Source organism: Heloderma suspectum, chromosome 8, assembly GCF_057233095.1.
Source record: "Heloderma suspectum isolate Gila_16-S chromosome 8, 16-S_ref, whole genome shotgun sequence".
Lineage (NCBI taxonomy): Eukaryota > Metazoa > Chordata > Lepidosauria > Squamata > Helodermatidae > Heloderma > Heloderma suspectum.
This window is the reverse complement of record NC_139465.1, coordinates 17819434-17835808: the sequence shown is the minus strand read 5'-3', so window position 1 is coordinate 17835808 and position 16375 is coordinate 17819434. Positions and strand designations below refer to the sequence as shown.

Genomic DNA, 16375 nt, shown 5'->3' with positions numbered 1-16375 from the left:
AAGATAAAAATGAATTTGATATTGCACAGGATTCAGTAATTGGATACTGAGAGTTTTTCTGTGACTTATAGAATCATAGAATCATAGAATAGAATAGTAGGGTTGGAAGGGGCCTACAAGGCCATCGAGTCCAACCCCCCGCTCAGTGCAGGAATCCAAGTCAGAGCATCCCTGACAGATGGCTGTCCAGCCTCATCTTGAATGCTTCCAGTGTGGGAGAGCCCACTACCTCCCTAGCTAATTGGTTCCATTGTCGTATTGCTCTTACAGTCAGGAAGTTTTTCCTGATGTTCAGCCGGAATCTGGCTTCCTGTCCCTTGAGCCCATTATTCCGTGTCCTGCACTCTGGGATGATCAAGAAGAGATCCTGGCCTTCTTCTCTGTGACAACCTTTCAAGTACTTGAAGAGCGCTATCCTATCTCCCCTCAGTCTTCTCTTCTCAAGGCTAAACATGCCCAGTTCTTTCAGTCTCTCTTCATACGGCTTTGTTTCCAGTCCCCTGATCATCTTTGTTGCCCTCCTCTGAACCCTCTCCAGTTTGTCTGCATCCTTCTTAAAGTGCGGTGCCCAGAACTGGACACAGTACTCCAGATGAGGCCTAACCAGTGCTGAGTAGAGGGGAACTAGTACTTCCCAGGATTCGGAAGCTATGCTTCTATGAATGTAGCCCAAAATAGCATTGGCCTTTTTTGCAGCCACATCACATTGTTGGCTCATATTCAGCTTGTGATCGACAACAATTCCAAGATCCTTCTCGCTTGTAGTGTTGTTGAGCCACCTATCCCCTATCTTGTAACTGTGCATTTGGTTTCTTTTTCCTAGGTGCAGAACTTGGCATTTATCCCTATTAAATGTCATTCTGACTTTTCCAGCTGATAGTAAACTAGATGTTGTTGATTTGCTTAGGAGAACAAATATTGTCTTAACTTTTAGAAATAGTCAAATATTTCAAAATTAGGATTGGCAGGAAGCAAAAGAAGTGGCAATAAGTAAAATTCTGGTATATTAGTACATTTGCATACTATTAACTATAATTTTAAGTTTATGTAACTTAAATGAGCTTAACAAAAAAAGGTCACATGGTCTTAGAATGTTCTGTAACAAGAATAAGTTACACGCTCGAGTGTTGTTTTTTTAAAATTGTACAAATCGATACGTTTACATGGTGCTTTACAGAGTTTCACAAGCAAAGATTCAATAGATCCTCATTCCCTAGGACAAGAGTGGGGACCCGCTGGCCCAGAAGCCAAATGTGCCCCTCCTGGGGTCCCTAGATGGCCATGCCCTTTTCACCCCACCACCAATAGTTTGCTGGTTTCCCAGTTTTTGTGCCCCCCCCTTGAAATGCCTCTCTCAAGGCTTAGTTACTGGCAGGAAGAGCTTTAAATTAAACACGCTGGTCAGGGCTGGGTGGTTTTATTATTATTAGCCTCACTCCTTTTGCGTTTGACTCCACACCCTTTGCCTTTGGACCCACCCGCCACTGGAATGCTATCCTGGAGAGCTTCTCTAACATTGAATTTGGCCCTCAGGCTGAAAGAGGTTCCCCAACCTTGTCTTAGGAACTTAGAATCAACCCCAGGGAAGACTACAGAGGGAAGGGAAGGAGACAAGAGTAGCAGGGGATGAATGTGAACGAATATAGTCATACATGCTTAGAGCTTAAGCCAAGGCCAGCGTCGGCCCTTGATCAGCTGCCAGGCCCGCAGTGGACCAGCAGAGCCCACTGATGCGCTGATGCCTGCCCTGTGCAGTGGAACAGCCTTATGGTGGTGATTGGCATTTGACGTGCCATCATGAAACAAATGTTCATGCAAAATGTTTTTGAGCTTCTCACTGATACTGTGATTTTCTAGGTGTGTTGAATCCCCTATTCTGCTGTCAGATCTATATTATTTGATCAAATTTTTCCCCATCAAGTTATTGACTGCATAAAGTTATCATCTGTTTGCCAGAGGTGTAATTAAATAGCAGATGTAAATAAATCTGAAGAGTTAGGCATTGGTAATCTCAAACCCTGTATCTGCTAACTTTTTAATTTCTACTTAATCCTTTTAATATTAATGAAATAGTGCCCTGTACCTTTGTCATGGAAATGTCATCATCTCTTTGAAATAACTGGTTTATGATTGCTGATGGTAATCCAAGGAATCCATTCACTTTACCAGTATTTGCAACTCCTGTTATTGCGATGCATATCTTTTGTAGTATTAATTTTCTGTTCCATTTACAGGGTTGCTCTTGGTCTGTCATATTTGTAGACCTTGATGCCCACAACCGGAACAGGCAAACTCTTTGTTCATTGCTTCCTCGAGAATCAAGGTCTCATGTAAGTAATTTTTTATGAAATAGAGTTTAACAGAATATGGCGGGAATGAATTTGGATATAGTTATTAGCTACATTGCCATTTTAATATTGTGTTTAATAAAGGGTCTGAAGTTGATGGGTTAGGGAGAAATTAGAATTTGTTCTTTAAATACTGCTGTGCAGGAAAGACCTTTCTAGATTATTGGATAGGCTTGTCTTTCAGTTAGAGAAAGAACAAAATTCTTGAAGGCTAGAGTGGCAGTTGTTTTTATTTATTTATTTGTTTACTTACTTACAGGACTTTTATTCCACTCTTCAGCCAAAAAATGCTCCTATGCAGCCTACACAGATAAATAATAAGACAGAGTTGAAAGTGGTATTCAAGATCTATTGTGTATGGTGTTTATAGCCATTTTTGCTTCCCAACCCACAAGAGTCTTTTGTTAAGCAGGATTTGCAGAGTTTTGTAATGCTTCAAAACCCTGCAAAATCTGTTTGATCGGTGATGATGATGGGGCAAAAAATGTCTGTGCCCCATGGATAATGATAGCCATATCATCCTGCCTTTAACTTGTTTTCAAATATCCAACAATAGGTGTTGATATCCAAGTGGGAAACTTGAATATCCATTCATTTTCTTTCACTTCACTCTTTAGTTATGGTGGCTGAAATAGTCAATGGTGATCCAACTGTAGCTGAACATAAAATAAGCATTAAGGCACAACTAGTTGCATGAGACTGCACAGAGGGATGTGCTTTCAGATGCACATCAGAATGTGCATTCTGTTCGAAGTATCCTCACCCTGATAAGCATTTAGAGGAGCATTTGAATATGTATCAGATTTATACCCACATTTCCCAGTCCTACAAATGATATGCACTCATAAATCTGCCTACATGTGCAGATCTCCTCAGCTGGGCTAAAGCGAATATGTAACAAATCCCATATAATGCACTGTTTTTAATGAGTATATTAGCATAAACCCATACTTTCTAGGACAAGAACTGGATGGCATAAAACTCATATAGAATGTGGAGTATAATAATCTAGAGAATCCTAATGTTGTGTTTTTCTAACAGTGTACCCCCTTGGCCTCATAATCACAGAGATAAGTTGGAAAATGTGAAGGCATAAAGATGTAGTTAGAAATAAAATGCAGGTGAAATATATGATTTTTAAAAAATGTTCATTTTTATACATTCATAGGTCAAGGTTGCCCCCTCCCCCTCCCAAGACTGACTTAAGCTTTTTACATCTGAGGGTAACAATTCCAGAATAATAATACATACCAAATGTTGTTTGGCAGCTGTTGAGTTCATGAAAATTCATCCAAAATATGCAGATCAGGTTCAGTTCTTCAGCTCATGACCTATTTGCAGTGTGACATCCTGAGCTGAACACATTATCTGCATTGTCTCTAAATAGTGTAGGCAGAAAGCACAGCCTTTATTTATTTTTCTTCACTCTCTGGGCATTAGATCTCAAAAATTTCCAATCTGCGAACTCTTCTAGGATAGAAGTATATACTGGTTGTCTTTGGGGTTGATAGTTTATACATTGGTTCTGAGATGGTACTTGTTTATAGTGTAGGGCCTGCTGAAAGGCCAAACTGATGTGACAGTAGATTCTTTTAATCAAGAATGCTATTTTAGCATTGGTACTTTTCATTTGCATCACAGTACACTCTGTTTCAGTGTCTTCAAATTAGCAGTCATGGCATGACAGCTCTTCCTTCATGTGTAGATCTGGTAGCATTTCCACAAATTAAGCAACCCATTAATTTTCACTGTTACTGCTATATTTGCTCATAGAAACAGTAGAATTTAATTTTAGAAAATTAAAAGAAAAAGGCATGGACAGCTATTTTGTTTAAATTTTCTTTTGCTCTTGGATGCTACATTTCTCTCAGTAATGTAAATCTGAAGATTGCAATTTTCTGTTCATATGCATCGGAACATGACCTTTTCCATATCTCCATTCTTTCTCCCTAATTTTATAATATATGGACCAGTGATGTAATGAAGTTTATTCTCTTTATTTTCTATCCTGATTATGAACTTTAAAGTTCTTTCCATTATCTTTTCTGGGATTTGAATAACTGTCAGTTATCTTATTTTCTTTTCCAGTCCTGATGTTAAAGTTGTTCTTACTAATTATTAATTAGTTTTTTCCCCACCAAACATTATTGCAAAGGAAACTTCCTTAGAGAGTTTTCTACTTGCTCACAATACAAAAGTACCTGAAAAGTGCTGATTACTGGACCATGTAAGCGAAGACCTTCTACACTGTCAGCTTTTCTGTATCACAGATGTAAACAAATAGCAGGTTCCTTTATTAAAATTATAATTTATTTTATCTTACTGTTCGTAATTTTATAGTTGCATAAATATTCATTGTAAACATTCAAATATTTATACAAAAAACAAACTGTTAAAATATTAAGCTGTTGAGTGGGTATGGTTTTAGAGTTTTGCATTGTCTGCGCAGTTGTATAGATTAAGCGGAGACAGCTAGCCTGAACTGGTTCCAAAGGGTTCTAATCCTAAACTGTTCTGTGCTCCAAAGTGTACATATAGCTTCCATGAATACTGGTCTCCACATTGAATTCAGCATCAGGTCAGCGCCATGCTTGTTTTCTCATTCCATACAGGAAGCAGCTCCTGCCCTTGATGTAAGAGAGAAATCTTGCAGTCATCAGAGTTTCATTTGCATTTTGGAATACCCATTGAACTTGATTTGGAGTTAGGGTTTGGAGATAAAGTGGCCCAGTTAACACACAACAATAAGCTGGAATACTATTGTGAATGGGGCAACACGGGCTGTCCAATTGCTCTGAGAACTCTGGCTTATCTCTCCTCCAACAAACCAGAGTCATGAGCCATGGTCCCTGGTTTGTTTAGCTGCTCCCAGTTGCGGTGGGAGCGATTGGGCAGAGTTTGCAAGCATTATTGTAAACGATAATCCATGGTTCCCCCAGAACCAACTTTATCATTACTTGCAAACTGGACTCTATGTGCAGGGTACTTGATGCATAGATATTGTAACATAGATAACCATTTCTATTATTTGGATTTCTGTTTCATGGTTTGTTTAATCACTTAAGTTCTCTATCATCCATTACTGAAACACTTTTTTTCCTTCCCTCAGAACACTGATGCTGCTCTCCTGCCCTGTATAAGCTACCCTGCGTTTGCTGTGGATGATGAGGTTTTGTACAGCCAAACAATTGATAAGGTGGTTAGAAAGCTAAAAGGCAAATATGGGTTCAAACGATTTTTGAGAGATGGCTATAGAACTGCACTGGAGGACAAAAATCGACATTACTATAAACCAGCAGAAATTAAGGTAATGCTCCTGTTCATGTGATGTGGGAAGGGATTATTTTATGCGTGCATAAGTGTTAGATGTGTATAGGACATGTTCCTTTTTTGTTGACATGTATTTGTTATGATTACTAGGCAAAGAAATGCCAACTTTTCCCATTCTGACTAATTTTTACACTGTTAATTATCCTGACTCTGAATATCAGACTCTAATTACCTGCATTGTACTGATGTGGTCATACATGCCTGAGTGCAGATTATATCAGCACTTCAATATATAATCTATTTTTTTTAATAGAAAATGATGGCAGCATCTATGTAGGCTTGGTGTAGCTAAACTCTCGATCACATTGTTTTGTTGGTATCTCTTAAATTTCTATTCTCCAGAATTTCCAACACATAAGAAAATTGATTTTTAAGTGAAAGGAAGCTATTGAAGCTACTGTATTCTGCAATCACTGCCTTAGTGAAAGCTTTGCAATGCTCATTTCCAGACAACTTGACAATTTAAATTGCACTAGATAACCCATTAGCAGTATTGCTTATGTGATTCTGGCATGGTATAAAGAGTTACAGTAGATAATATTAAGGTTTCTTTTAAGCTATAGTTCTGCAGTTCTAAAGTTATCAGTGTCTTCCAATTCTTGGAAGGCACTAAAAAGACTTGTAACATTATATGGGCTCAGTGAGATAGATGTAAGGGTGATATCGCTGTGGGCCTGTACGAGCATAATGCTCGCAACCCTTTAAACATAATTATGGGATTGAGACAGAACTGTGCAATCACATGCTTCCCCTGTTGAATTCCTCCGCTCTTGCACACTGATTCCTCACCCTCCTGACACTAGAATTAACTATGGTTCTTCTTTTTTGTGGTCTCTGTGCATCACACATATGGGCTCTGTACCTGCATGGAGCCTTGATTCAGGAAACTTTTATAGCTGAGGAATTTTGATGGGAACCCTTCCCCCACCATCTCACTGAGCATATTCCAGCGGGTTCCCACTCAAACCCTCAGTTCTTTGTCGACTGACATTGTGGTAGCAACTTGATCGAAGGGCTTCTTGTTAGACTTTGGCTGAGGAGAAATTTATATCTTTTTTTCTGGCTTTCTCTTGTCTTTCTGTCTTTAACTGTTTTTCGTTTTTTATTAAATTTTATTTCGGTCTTGCGATTCTTGATCGCGTGGTGCCTTTGGGCGTATGGCCATTAAGAACCTGCGTCTCCTGTGGGGGGAAATTACCTCCCACAGATGGTCACTCCTTGTGCTTTCTCTGCCTGGGTGAAGGTCATATCGTGGAGGCTTGCCACCATTGTATGTCATTTAGTAAGCAGGCAAGAAAAAATCGTGCTGATAGACTTAAAGTGATTCTTTGGGAGAAGGTGTTGAAGGCAGCGGATGCCCATAAAAAGTCCATGGCGTCAACCTCAGATCAGCCTGGAAGACGGCCTAAGGGCACAGATAACATTCCTCAAAAAGAGGTTTCTGAAAAGTTGGTGACTCCATCTACCCAGTCAGCTCCAGCTCTAACCACGGGCCATTCTGACCCTCCAACCCTGGGCTGCTCCTTATCAGTTCCCTGGCTAAGAAATTGTCGAACAGGGTGAGATCTTCTCATCCACCCAAAGTCTGGAAGAAAAAGAAGAAGGGGAAGGAGTAAAAAAAGGCTACTTCCCAGGCTGGAACACCTGTTCGGTTGCCTACACCGCCTCCTATGTTAGATTCCAATGGTTTCAGTGCCTACGGTACTGACTTTGGTACAGCCACCAATACCTTCCATGTTGGAAGGGGAGCTTAGAGACTTGACACCAACTCAGGATCGAGGGGATGTTGGATTCAAGTAAATGCATGCTCAACGGGGCAATTTCTCCCTGCACTCAGCTTACTCCGCCTACTCCTGTAGAGGTGAACGGGCAGGAGAGTTTCCACAGCCATGGTACAGGGACAGATCTTGCTCTCCTCACTCTGATTGGGAGAGAGGATTGGACTAGTCTTGTCCTCCAACCCGTCGTCGTGAATGGAACGAGTGGAGTTATTATCGACCTCAGCCATATCATTATGGACATTATGCTTATTCTGGTGACTACCACCATTGACAAGACACTTCCCCATCTGTTTCCATATCTTGGCCACTGGTGTAGGAGAGTTTCATGCTGCCACCACCTCCATTTTCACTGGTAAGGACACCTCCTCCTGTGTTGCCAGCGCCAGCTCCGCAGTGCTCTTTATGTCCGTCTTACCAGGCGGTTCCAGAGTCCTCGCCTACGCAGAGACCAGATGGAGGTGGAGTTCCTTCTCCACTGCCTCAGGCTGAGTCCCCTAAGCCTGACAATCAGGATTCTCAGCGTGGTTCTTCACGCTCCCCAAGAGAGGATTACCTGTCTGACTCCGCTTCAGTCCGTTAGATTATCACTGTCATCACCTGATGTCCCTGTGGGTTCCCGGGACCCCTTGTCCCCCTCAAAGGATATGGGTCATTTCGCAGAACAAGTTTCAAGGATGGCCCAACTGTCTTGGAAGGCACCATCCTCCATGACTACGACATCTAAACAGCTGGAGGCCATGTATAGAATCCAGGAGAAGGATAGGAGATCTTTGTTTACCCACCCTCCACCCAATTCAGTTATTGTGGAGTTGTCGCAGGGCAGGTCTCATCAGGTGCATTCTTCCCTATGGACAAGGAAGGCAGGAGACTGGATTTGATGGGCAGGCACATCTACTCCTCTGCTTCCCTTGGGCTATGGGTTACAAACTATCAAGTGACTATGGCTTGGTACCAGATTTTTCTATGGGAAAAGATTGGCTCTCTCTGTGACTGCCTAGCAGATGATCAGTGTGAATTGGCGCGAGTTTTTCAATCTGAGGCCATGAAGGTAGCAAGGCAACAAATTAACATCGCCAGACACCAAGCCGATTGCAATGCCAAAGCTATGGTAGGGGCCATTGCACTTTGAAGACATGCCTGGTTGAGATTGACGGGCCTTACACAGAAGGCACAGTCTCGAATTGAAGACCTTCCCTTTGATAGCGAAGGTTTATTTAACTCCAAGACCGATGAGGCCATGGACACTATTCAGAAGGCTAAGAACACGGCAAGGAAGATGGGTCTCTCACAGGCTCAGTTGCCCTTTAGACAATGCCAGTGGTATCATCAGTCAACATTCCCTCAGTCTCAACCTCATCAGGACCAACCAATGCGACAACAGGGCTTCCAATGGAAGTGCCAGGTTGTATTGACATTGCGCTTCCAGTCCTCCCATAGGAGACCTGAGTTTATAAAAAAGCAACATGTTTGACTGCCACTGGGCGCTGCTTCTTCTCCGGGATTCTCCTCCCCTCTTCCACTACCGTCTCACAGCCTTTTTTCCAACATGGCAGAGAATAATAACAGACTTGTGGGTCCTAGCTATTATTCGTCAGGGTTACAGAATTGAGTTCGACGTTCTCCCCCCTTTCTCAGGCATCACAATGGCGCCTTCATCTCCACTACTTCTTGAAGAGGTAGACAAACTTCTTTCAAAGGGAGCAATCAAACTGGTCCCTCTGATGGAGTTGCACGAGGGTTTCTATTCCCGTTGTTTTGTGGTGCCAAAAAAGGGCGGCGGGCTTTGCCCAATTCTGGATCTCAAATCTGTTCATTCCACCCAGAAAGTTCATAATGACCACATTGGCTTTGATCCTACCCTTGCTGCAGATGGGAGATTGGTTTGCAACCACTGACCTGGAAGATGTGTACTTTCACATTGCAATAGAGGAGTTCACCCAGCGTTTTCTCCGTTTCTCCATCAATAGTCTTGCTTACCAGTTCAAGGTGCTTCTCTTTGGGCTCACCACAGCCCCACAGGTCTTCACAAAATGCATGGCTGTGGTGTGTGTCCATCTCAGGCTTCGAGGGGTCTAGATCTATCCTTATATAGATGATTGGCTCCTAGTTGCTCAATCAAAGACCCGCTTTGAAAAAAGTGTCCAACTTACACTCAAATTGTTGGAAGACCTTGGTTTGTGTGTGAACATGGAGGAATCGTTCTTAGTTCCATCCCAAGTGGTCCAGGTCATCGGAGTCTCCATAAATTCTAAGGAGGGTCGGGTGTTTCTTCTTGAGATCGAACACAGCTTGCGGCAGTTGTTCTAGCCTGCCATACTGTATGAGCCTACACGGTACAGAAACTACTAGGGCTGGTGGCAGTTACAACCATGGTGGTCCTGTATGCCTGCCTCCACATGAGGACGTTGCAGAACTGGCTTATCAGGGCATTTGACCTGTGACAAGACTCCCAGACAGTCAGATTATGGCTCCCTTCTGCGGTCCGAGCTTTGCTTCGATGGTGAACTGTGGTGTCAAACCTCTTATGAGGCCTGCTTTTCTAGCCCCCCACACCAACGTTGACAGTCACAACTGATGCCTCGATGCTAGGCTGGGGTGCTCACTGTGGACTTCTCAGAGTACAGGGGCTATGGTTGAAGGCAGAGGCGAGCAGCCACATCAGTGGCCTAGAGCTGCTCACAGTCGACAAAGCCCTGAGGACGTTTAAAGTCATCTTGTGGGGTCGTCGCATTCAAATCGCTTCTGGCAACATGACAGTGGTGTTTCACCTCAACAAACAAGGGGGGACTCATTTGATGATGTTGATTCGGCTGACAATGTAAATCTTTGAGCGGTGCATCGCATGGGACATCACCTTTACGGCAATTCATATTGCGGGCGAAGACAATTCCCTGGCTGATCATCTCAGCCATTCCTTTCCAGTCTCTCACAAATGGAAGCTCAATCTGAGTGTCCACAACTGCCTGTTTCGCCAGTGGGGTCATCCATCCTTGGACCTCTTTGCCTTGGAAGAGAATGCAGTGTGCGGCATTTTCTGTAGTCGAGCGGGCAAAAGTGTGAGGTCTCTTGAAGATGCTTTTGCCAGGACTTGGAGGGGAGTTTTTGTCTACATGTTTCCACCATTTCCACTTCTCACCCGAGTAATTGCAAAGATGGAGAAGGACAAAGCAGAGGGCATCCTGATTGCATGTGTCGGTCCAGATGGGACTGTCTTTGACTTCCATCAACACCAGCACCGCCATCCAGAGACAGAAGCAAAGTAAGACATCCAGACTTACTTACCTTACGTCTCACGGTGTGGAGAATCCACAGTAGACTGGATAGACTTACCTGCTTCGCTACAGTCTGTTCTTGAGGCAGCTAGGAAACTTGCTACCAGAAAGTCCTATGCAAGTAAATAGATAGGTTTACTCTTTTCGCTCGAGACAATGGCTTTGATTCTGTTGGTTGTACTGTACAGGACATTTTGAAGTTTTTATTTTTGCTTCATGAGCAAAGACTTGGAAGTTCTTCCCTGAGAGTTTACGTTGCAGCCATTTTGGCTTCCCGTCTTGGTAACTATGTCTCCTCAGTCTCTTCACACCTATAATTCGTCATTTCCTGAGAAGAGTTAAAAATCTTGCTCCTCCTGTAAGACCTCCGGTACCAACATGGAGCATCTCTGTAATGCTGCATGCGCTTACCAGAAAACCATTTGAGCCACTCGCTACTACTGATCTGCGTCTTCTTTTGTTAGAAGTAGAGTTTTTAGTAGCCATCATGTCGGCATGACGCTCTGGAGAGTTATGTGCCTTTTGAGTGGACAATCCATACGTACGGTTTCATGGGGACTGTCAAGGATAATGGCCAGCTTTCCACCATAAGATCGGGTCAGGCTGTCACGTTGGATGTAACCACCTGGAATTGTTTGTAATCTAGAGGCTCCTCGGCCCCTTTGCTCAAGTCCGGGCACAGTCCGTGCTGATTAGAAAGTGCCAACAGCTGGAGTTGGTGGGGAGTTCCAGCCTCTTGGAGGCCAGGGCGGTCCACCCAGGGACTGAGCCAGTGATTTGTTGAAGGAAAATCTGCCCTGGGTTGCCAGGGCTGGGCTTTAAAAGATGGCGGAGGTCGAGGCATGGGGTTTCCCTTCATCCTGGTGGTCCTGGACCTGCAGACAGCTGGTTGCTACCCGGGGAGATCCATGCTTAGATATGTAAGGATAGGCCAGGTAGGCCTTATTTTGGCTTGGGTTTGCATTCATGAAGCTCTCTGTATATAGTTAAGTGATTTAGCTTTGTACTCTCTTGCTACTTCCATTCTTCGCTTTCCCTTTACCCCTTTATATTGATCTTAATAAACCTTTATCCAACCTTTAGTTGGTGTGGTCTCTCTGCATAACCTCAGTGCTAATTTCAGTGCTGCTTGGCTTACGGGGGTGGCTACTGGGTATTTTGGGGGACTGAAAGGTGGGTTTGGCCAGTCCTGTTTTTGGGAGGGGGATCCCGGGATTGGGTCCTCAGTGGTTCTCCCTCGCAGAGAGATTGGGGCCGGTCCTGGTACGATCCTTTTCCTTCACAGGGACAAATTGGTACTTCGTCCTGATATTGCTTTCCTGCCTAAAGTGAACTCGCTAGGACATGCACAGCAGATGGTGGGGGAAGCGTTCCTGCCAAAAAAACATGATCCTCAGCTATAGACATTTTTCTTGAATCGACGCCCTGCATAGGCGCAGAGCCTGTATGTGCGATGCACAGATGAACACTCGAAGAACCACAGTTACAGGTAAGCAACCTGCCTTTAAAGGTTGGATACTATCTCCAGTTAAAGGATTTCAAGTAGCAGGTTTCGGAAGGATGAGAACTCTGCCTGAGATTCTGGAGAGCCATTGCTGGTCATAGAAGACCGTATGGCACAGGTGGGCAAAATGCATCCCATAGTCCTCAGAGGCTGCCTGCACAGCGTGCCACAAGTGCCCCGCCCACCCCCCGATTTCACACATACATATATGCTGCTGTTGCCATCTCTGTCACACAAGGCAAGCAAGGAGAGTCATCCCTGTACACCCTGTTTCCCAGCAGAATCGGTCTCCCACCAGCCTGCAAAACAACTGGTTCAAACAACGAGCCACCCCCGCACAGCTTTTTCCTAGCAGGATCGCTGGGAGGATGACGAGGTTAAAGCCTCTCTTTCTTCCCAGCGATCATGAGTAGGGGCATTGGCATGGCAGTGGGAGGGCTTTAACTTAGCACCCCATCCTACTCAACACCGCCAGGATGGGGGTGAAGGCAAAGGCTGTCCCTCCTCCCAGCAATCTGGATCAGAATGTATCAGTGGGAGAGGGGAAGTGTGTGTGTGTGTGTGTGTATGTATGAGGGTGTGGGTGTGGGCGTGGGCCCATGTGCAAGGGCAGCCCTTGCAGCCCACTCAGTGCTACATGTAGCCCTCAGGGCCATACATGTTGCCCACCCTTGCCATACAGGGCTAGATGGCCCAGTGGCCTGACTCAGTATGAAGCACCTTCATATATGCAGGGGAGGAAATACACAAACCTGTGGCCCATTGCTCTCTTAACCACAGCTAATGGATCGGAAGGGACACATCTGCACCTTCCTCATACGTGCTCCCATGCTGTGCCCAAGATGGAATTGGAGCCATAATTCAAGACAAATTCTCCCCATCTAGGGGAAAAAAAAGTAAGGCAGAGAATAGGCCAGGTGGTGCCTGAGAAGTTACACTCTCTAGGCTAGACTTCTGCGTCAAACCTGGCTTAATTATTTTACTCCTGATTTCGCTTAGTCAAATCTGTGGAGAGAGGCTAAGCGTTAAGCATTCTTTTAATCCTGTTCTTCTGACGTTGTTGCAAGAGAGTTCCACTGCTTAACTATATAAAGGGGTGGTAGCTGAGGGAGCCGGCAAATCGTATGGATCATTACTTTTGGCACTTCCTCGCAATTCATTTTAGTGAAGGAGACATTACTTGTAGTAGTAGTTTGGATATGCAGTACCGAGAGTGCTGCATCAGCACTTTTCTCCCTGATTGATTTGTTTAGAGGTAAATGTGCTTACATTTCAAACTCAATGTATAGTTTGTTTCCCCTAACAAACAGCCACATTATTTATCATTTTATTTAATTTCACAGCTGACTACAGGCTGGAGTGTATTAATAATCAAATCTTGATGTGCTACTGAGTATTAATGTTTCCCATTAAAGGCTGTCTGAAAGAAGTTCCCATTTTTCTTTCCGCTTTTATTTTTGTCTTTTTAAAAATTAAATGAAAAATTCCTTGCTGAGAAGAAAAATTGTGTGTTACATTTTGTGCATAAAATTGTGCTGCAACACTCTTACTGCAGATCTTTATGTAGCAAGAGGAGCAATCTTTTTCTTTCTTTTTTTCTTCAAATAAGTTGTTGCACTTAAAAGAATAATTTGTTGTTATGTTTAGCTTTGGGTTTTTTGAATGGGTAGTGGAATATTGGAATGTATTTCAGTTAACAAAACTGCTGCATGCCTTTTATATTTTCCTCTTTTTAATTTTAGCTCTTTGACGGGATTGAGTGTGAATTTCCTATCTTTTTTATTTTCATGATGATTGATGGTAAGTATGACTTGGCGTTCTTACTCTGTCAGAGGATGAGTCTTGGAATGCTGCAGTGAAATAGTTTTAGCCATCCAAGAGGGAAAGCTGTTACCTGCTTATGCTAAGGTTTCCAGTGACAATTCTGACACCTAAGTAAAATGAATGGAATGATTGCAGCATTTGTAGAATAAACTGATTTTCTGTTATGAGCTTTATTATGAGTGTGCAGTGTTCTCTAAAGTTCTGTTCTGTCTTATTACAACGAACACTTCCTTTGCCTTAGAGATCCTAAGCTAACAGCACAATCCAATACATGTCTATCCAAAAGTAAGTCCTATTCAATTTAATAGTGTTTACTCCCAGATGAGTGAGTATAGGATTGTGGTCTAAGTTTCTCATATTCCTGACATTCAGATTGTTTCTGTAGTTAGTTCTCAAGGGAACTTCAGCTATGTGTTCTCTGTGCCAGATAAATATCATTTTTTAAAATCTTCCCGAGCCTTTCAGATACAGTTTTAATCTTGCCTACTGTTTTATACTGCTTTTGTGATTTTGTGGCTATTTAGTTTATGGGGTGGGGCTTTTCTGTATTTATGTGTTGTTTTATTTCTTCTTGTAAAGCACCCTGGGAATATGATTGAAGATTGATATAAAAATACATTTGTTAAATAAATAGCCTTTCACTGGTTGTCCCAATCGAGTTGGAAGTCTGTTGTGTGAACACTAGTCTTCTTCCTATGAGAGCTTCCCCATCAATGTCAATATACACTGCCCCAAATAACTTTATTTATTAAAAGCCTTGTATGCCAATTTTCTTTCAAAAGAAATCCAAGCTGGCTAACCATTAGATTTTTTTTTAAAAAAATACAATATCAGAAAGAACAATTAAAAAATAATGAAACCCAAAGGAAAGCTACAATCCACAAAATTCACCAAACAGTGAAAATAAAGAACCCCCCCCGACAGCACACAGACCCCCACCAGCAATCAGATTACCCCTACCTTCTTAAAGAGCCATGTTTTCATTAATTGTTGAAAACTAAGTAATGAAGACAGCAAGCAGGCATCCCTAAGAAGGGCATTCCATAGCACAGGTGTCACAACTGAAAAGGACCTTTCTTTTATACCCACCTGCACATGTCCAGATGGTGGAGGGAGAGATGCAGTCGAACCTCTGATCTTGATGAGTATTTGTATATGGGGGTGCATGTACAGTCAGGGCCAGAAATACTGGAACAAGGATAACTGTTTTGGCAGTTGGCCTCTGTACACCACCACATTGAAGTTGAAAGGAAACACACCTGGATGGGAGCGAAGCCAGGACTTTCAGCTGTAATTCAAGGAGTTTGACAAAAGTGGGGCACTAACCATTCAGGAAGAACAGCCAGTGGCATACACCCCCCCCCCATCGTTGGTGGTTCATAAGTAATGGAATGAATGGCTGACAAGCAGCTGCATGGCCAGGTGTGGCCTGTTTCCTGGGTACCCCATGACCAATCAAGCAGATAAAAGGCCTGGAGGTGGTTCTGAGTGTTACATTTGCATTTGGTAGCTGTTCACTGGAACCCCCAACATGAGGTCCAAAGGTGTCCATGCGAGTGAAGGAGGCCATCATTAGGCTGAGGAAACAAAATAAACCCATCAGAGAGATAGCAAAAACATTGGGAGTGGCCAATACAACAGTTTGGAACATCCCGAAAAAGAAGGAATTAACTGGCAAGCTCAGCAACAGCAAAAGGCCTGGAAGACCACGGAAGACAACTCAAGTGGATGACCACAGAATTATGCTCATGGTGAAGAGGAACCCTTTCACAACATCTAACCAGGTCAAGAACGCTCTTGCAGAGGTAGGCATGTCATTGTCAACATCTACAGTCAAGAGACGGCTTTATGAATGTAAATACAGAAGCTTCACAACAAGGTGCAAACCACTGGTAATGCTCAAGAACAGACAGGCCAGATTAGCCTTTGCCAGCAAACACCTAAAAAAGCCTGCCTAGTTCTGGAATAAGATTCTTTGGACTGATGAAACCAAGATTAACTTGTACCAGAATGATGGGAAGAGAAAAGTATGGAGAAGGAAAGGAACAGCTCATGATCCAAAGCATACCACATCATCTGTCAAACATGGTGGAAGCAGTGTTATGGCATGGGCATGTATGGCTGCCAATGGAACCGGGTCACCGGTGTTTATTGATGACCTGAGTGCTGATAAAAGTAGCAGGATGAATTCTGAAGGGTATAGGGCTATACTTTCTGCTCAGATTCAGCTGAATGCTGCCAAACTGATAGGACACTGCTTCATATTGCAGATGGATAATGACCCAAAACATATAGCAAAAGCTACCCAAGAGTTTC

General features: G+C 43.2%; 1 protein-coding gene across 13 annotated transcripts in view; it reads left to right on the top strand.

The window, feature by feature from the left end:
- The window catches only part of PHKB (phosphorylase kinase regulatory subunit beta), a 203902-nt gene that overhangs the window by 113561 nt on the left and 73966 nt on the right, over positions 1-16375 (top strand). For all 13 annotated transcript variants that reach the window (XM_084813030.1, XM_084813043.1, XM_084813038.1 and 10 more), the window contains 3 exons: positions 2235-2330; positions 5458-5655; positions 13978-14035. In XM_084813030.1, coding sequence (XP_084669156.1) covers positions 2235-2330; positions 5458-5655; positions 13978-14035 — 352 coding nt within the window. The remainder of the gene's footprint in view (positions 1-2234; positions 2331-5457; positions 5656-13977; positions 14036-16375) is intronic.